General features: G+C 47.2%; 1 protein-coding gene across 1 annotated transcript in view; it reads left to right on the top strand.

Moving 5' to 3' along the window:
- Positions 1-1,005: 1,005 nt before the first annotated feature.
- Positions 1,006-5,700, top strand: part of tead3b (TEA domain family member 3 b) — a gene marked incomplete at its 5' end in the record, with an annotated part of 18,700 nt that continues 14,005 nt past the window's right edge. Inside the window, one exon of the mRNA XM_084440480.1 lies at positions 1,006-1,129. Coding sequence (XP_084296606.1) covers positions 1,006-1,129 — 124 coding nt within the window. The remainder of the gene's footprint in view (positions 1,130-5,700) is intronic.

Raw genomic sequence — 5,700 nt, 5'->3', positions numbered from 1 at the left:
CTGCTGCTACGCCCCTGCTCGGCCGTCCAGACGACCAGGACTGTGGAGACACTGTTGCAAGGAAGAAGTAGCTTGAATTATGAAGGCTCAAGCTCCAGCTCAGTCTTACACCCGTGCTGCTACCATTTTACAAAGCTCTTTTATTCCCTCTAGGTCTTGTTTCATTGTCGAACCTCAAAACGCTCTCGCTACTCGAGGATTTTTAGATTACCCATAGGACCATCACTTTGGTATTCTCTATATTTCTCCAAGATGTGTCGTTTTGTCAACATCTGCAGAATTTCAGATGGGAAAACACGCGCATCCTTGAATAATGGTTACTTCATGGACTGAGACAATACAGTACTGAGAAGGCAGCTTGAAAAATACTTAAGATCTTTGACTGCAGTCAGCCATAAGCCAACCACACTGGGACTCAGTCCCCCAACCACAAGAATTCTTTGAGGCGAGGGCTGATTAGTGAGGTCTTTAAACTACATTTTATGGAATATCTTGGATGCATTCGACCATTTCAGAGACATAAAGACTAGGAAATTATAACAATCATTATGGTCAGAATTGTTTATGCATACTAATTTTAATTGTCTCAATAAAAAAGGAAAACAATAAATACAAATTTGATCTTTGAGAGAATTTTTGAGAGTAAACGTTGTTGCCAGCAGACGCAGAAGACCCAGATGATGGTGGTGGTGTTGTTGATGTTGATGATGATGATGATAATGATGATGATGATGATGATGATGAAGGTGCTGAAGGCGATGATGATGATGATGATGATATCTGACAAAGAGTATATTTTACGACATCAGCTACTATTGCTTTTCAGGACTTTGTCTTATCCTAAATCACAAACATCCCCCTCTCCCTCCCTCCGTGCAGAACCTCAGATTGTGGGGCTCGGGGCCGGGCCCAGGGGGAGCCGCCACCATTGCGTCCAACGAGTGGAGTGCCAACGGTAGCCCGGAGGATGGGCTGGACGGGGACAACGAGGAGCTGGACAAGGCCATGGACGGGGACGCGGAGGGCGTGTGGAGCCCAGACATCGAGCAGAGCTTCCAGGAGGCGCTGGCCATCTACCCTCCCTGCGGACGGAGGAAGATCATCCTGTCCGACGAGGGGAAGATGTATGGTGAGAACTCTGGGAGGGACTCAACACCAGGGCAGGGACAGACACAACTGTCATTTGGCAGTAGGTAGATTAACCATTAGAACTGAGAAAACTTGAATTACATAAACAAAAACGTAAACAAAAATGACAAAGACACAGCAAAGTGAATGCAAACAAAGCTCTATTGATTGGGTACAAGGTTAACTGTGGCTAGAAATCAGAACACTACTATTAAATATAAACAAAAACAGAACACAAAGCTCCACTGATGTTTCTGAGGAAATCTGTCACGAAAAGTCTCTAGAAAAGGCTCTAGAAAAGGCTCTAGAAAAGGCTCTAGAAAAGGCTCTAGAAAAGGCTCTAGAAAAGGCTCTAGAAAAGGCTCTAGACGTCTTCGCCCGACATGTCAATGAGCAGAGACTCCTTTCTTCTGGTCCGCAGATAGATTTGTTTCCCGCCAAGAGCTCGGCAGAACAAGTCTGAGCGTGTCGTTCTCTGACCCAGGGGCTGGTTGATCCAGTCTCACCAGGAAGCGCAGCGAACAGCACAGCCACAGCTTGGGCTCCCTCCTTCCTCCCTCCCCATAAAACACCACAGCCCTCATCGGCCCGTCTCTCACCTGACGTTTCCTTCCCTCTCCCTCGGCCCAAAACTGGTTCTGCCATCGCCTGTCTCCAGCGAGGAGCCACCCAGCTCTTTCGAGCTCTTTCTCTTAATAGGCTCGAAGTGGCAGAACCTGATCTTTGTTTGTGCGGTACAATCAAGTGCCACTTTCTCCAAGCGCCAGTCTTTCCTCCTCAGGGCACCTGGGCTCATCAAAGGCTATGAAAGCTTTGCATTTGATACTTCAGCGGGACCAACGCTGCAGTAATTATCCCAGCAGGAAATCAAACCTTGAAACAAAACCTTGGCGTAGTCCCACAGATCTGTTGACAGTTTTAAACCTTTGCAGGTTCAGCTAGAGGCTGATCTGTTTCCTCTAGCGCCTTCATTAAACTGCAGGTGGAGAGCACTTAACGTCAAGAAACCCTCACCATCCAGATGGATCCGTTGGCAAGTTTAGCATTCGAATCGTGAACATCCAGGTGTTAGAAACTGGCTGCAGTCATATAGAGTTGTTTTGATCTCACTGTGTCTTAGTGAGGGAACATAGACAGTGTGCACGGCTGGTTTGGATTAGCCAGGCGAGTTGGAAGACATTAAACAGATTGAAACATGACGGAAAATGCACGGAGCAGGGCTGATAGGGGTTGGGGGTTGATCGTTTTGGTTTAAGAAACCGTTTTATATATACCAGCGCAACACAGCTTCTTCTCAAGTCATGTGAAAAGAGAATTGCATCCATTCTAACCATGCTACTCGTTGTTCTCACCAAAGATATTTCCAGAATGGTATATTTAGGTAACCTGACACGCGCCAGATGGTTTGTAAAACAACGTGAATTATCAGGATCGTCTCGCAAGGCTAATATTTAGGGACAGTAGTGTTTTGTTTTCATAGCAGTTTGCATAGTTCTGGCTCTGTCCTTGCTGTAAGATGAAATTCTGTCTAGCATGAGTCAGTGAGGAATCTCATTCTTTCTGAGACAGATTTGGATATCAGTGGACACGTACATACCTAAGATGACTCAGCTAGACGCTGCCCGCACTTCCTCTCAGAGCACTTGAATGTGTCTAAATGTCAGTTTTTGAATTTGAATATTTGTGTTTATGTAGGCCTACTTGTTGTTATTTGTGTTTTAATGTATTTGGCTGCTCTATCTATCTATCTATCTATCTATCTATCTATCTATCTATCTATCTATCTATCTATCTATCTATCTATCTATCTATCTATCTATCTATCTATCTATCTATCTATTTATCTGTCTGTCTATCTATCTATCTATCTATCTATCTATCTATCTATCTATCTATCTATCTATCTATCTATCTATCTATCTATCTATCTATCTATCTATCTATCTATCTCCTGCTTCTATGGCTGTTTCAGCACTTTTCTGAGATTCCAAAGAATATCTGTTCTAGAATCCAGGGATTTGGAGAGAGGAGAGATCCACACACTGATATCTCCCGGTTCACTTTATTGGAAAAAAGCGACGTTTCCACCCTTAGGTCTTCATCAGGCAACTTCAAAGTTTCAAATGACAGGTAGCAGGTATATACAGGCTGAGAGCCTGTGACATCACATCTGACATCATCTGCCAGTTAATTAGGCTAAAAGGTGCAGTTAGAGGCTGCGAATAAAGTGAACCAGGAGATATCAGCGTGTGGATCTTTCCTCTCTCCAAACGTATGTACTCTCAGATCCAGCACCTGGCCTACTAAGGTTGATGTGCGCACAGCTCTTTTGCCTTTTGTCCAGAATACAGGGAACAATACATTGTTCTTAGATCCAGAATGATGGCTGTTCTAGAAGCCAGTGGATGTACTCAGTGAGGCTCAGGTCCAAACAAGGCCAAGCCAGAGTTCCCCTAGGGGACCGGGCAGTGTCGACTCAGGCTTCAGATACTGTAGTTACGTCACATAGATGGATCTGATCTGGAGCGTTTGCGCTCAGTGCTCATGTAAATTAAAGCGCACTGTAGGTCTTTGAAGTATGTCACACGCGGACTTGTTATGGTTATCCATAAATGGCCGTCTCTGAAGGAGCTCGCTACACAGAGAAACCCTGTTTGCTCTGACGACGTCCTCATAGTCTGGCCTCTGACTTCAGTTAAGTCTATTGATGAAGCTATAGCATTGTAGCTGGAATAGCCCTTGTGAGGGTTTAGCGGGGCAGTGTCGAGTGCAAACCTCAGTATATTAGTCAGGAGGAGAACGTCAACACATTAACGGGTTGGCGTAATCTGTCCCTTTGCAGCAAACTGTCAGGAACCCCGCTAGAGGTCAGGTAGAACGTCTGCTTTTTTCCCAGCGCTGTAAACATCCTATCCCTTTACACTAGTAAGTCAACTGAGGGCGTTCTGGCACTGCCTCACCATGCCCCCTTCTCACAAGGCAATGACTTCAGACATCTAAACGCTGCCCTGACGTGAGGCAGGGGGAATTTTAACGATTGCGCTGTGTAATACTGCCTAGCCTGCTTCTCCGTCCCCAGACTCGGAAGAGCGCTCCAAGTCGGTCGAGTCATCCTTGGCATTGGGAATTCTCCTAGACTTTCCACAAGGAATATTTCCTGTGGGAAGCCTGCAGACGTTTCCAAAGCCGTTCTGTGGGATGGCTAACAAGTATGAATCGCACCGGGTCGGTCCAATGGAATGCTAAGGTGACCTCGATGCAGTGCGGGTGGTTTGGGAGCATGCTCGCGTCACGCGGGTCTCAAGGTGGTCGTCATGGACTGATGGTACAGATGTCTGGGTTGGCATGCAGGAGACCATGGTCCGATACCTTCACGATGACATTGAGATGGAAAACTATTCAAATCAGAGGGTAAAAATGCCTAAGGAATGGCTGTAACTTGGAGGCAGTGGTTCTATTCAGTCAGCCCTGGGATAAGAACGCAGGCGGGCTGGATGTTTTGAGTATTTGCTCAGAAATGCGGCTTGTCTCATGGGGCCCTGCTGACATGCTCTTCACCTGTGTTAAGCCCACCCCCGCGCCGCCGTCACCTCCCCCCCCCCCCCTTCCCCACCCACAGCGAGACGAGCCGAACCCCAGAAACACCTCTGCTCGGCCTCACCGAGTCAAGCCCCGCAGCTGTCCATGCTGCAATGCACCCTGGGTAGGAAGAACCAGCGGAACGGGGTGCTGGAGGGAAACACGTGTCTGCGCTGACCTTCGCGGGCCTAGTCGGGAACGAACGATGGCCTCATCGCATGCAGAGGAGAGGAGAAGGACGGGGTGATATAGCTGTGTAGGGCGAGGGGGGGGGGGGGGGGGGGGGGGCGGGGCCTGACAGACGGGAGAGCGGCTCCTGGAATGACTGCGCCGGCCCCAGTGTTTCCCCGGCAGCCCCCTCTCCTCTCTGACACGACAGGAATGTTTTCAGTTATGGCCGAGCTGTATGTGAACAATTTAGGATTACCTCAATGTTATGGGAGGCAGGGGGGGGGGCGCAAGGAATGGAGAGAGGGAGGGAGATGGAGGGAGAGAGAGACAGAGCAGAGGCGGGTGTGTGGGTGAAAAATAATAATACAAAAAATGGGGGAAGCCAAGCAGAGGGCGGAAGGGAGGGGGCTTGTGCCCCGGCCGTGGCCATTTTTGAGTTTTTGATCACCTATAACCACCTATAACCACAAGACGAGCATACACCCATTGGTGGAATAAATTCAACCAAAGATTTTGATCACAGCAAAACTGGCGATGAAGATTGAGGCCTCAACAGAGAGTATAGTGCACGTAAACATTGAAATATGTGACAAGTGAAACAACTTAAGCTGTTGATTGCTAAATGTTAACTGTTTCCGAAGCTGAATCATAATGGCAGCCAGAAACCTAACCTGCATGGACTAACTTAGCTAAGATCAAATGTTATCAAATTAGGAAATGCACACACACCAATCATCTTACAGTGAAGACAATAACAACCATGCGTTTGCACACTATAGAATGACAAAAATAAAATGAATGGCTTTGGTTAAGTTGTTGAGG

This window comes from Borostomias antarcticus (assembly GCF_949987555.1).
Source record: "Borostomias antarcticus genome assembly, chromosome: 7".
In the NCBI taxonomy this organism is placed as follows: domain Eukaryota; kingdom Metazoa; phylum Chordata; class Actinopteri; order Stomiiformes; family Stomiidae; genus Borostomias; species Borostomias antarcticus.
This window is presented reverse-complemented; position numbering and strand designations above follow the sequence as displayed.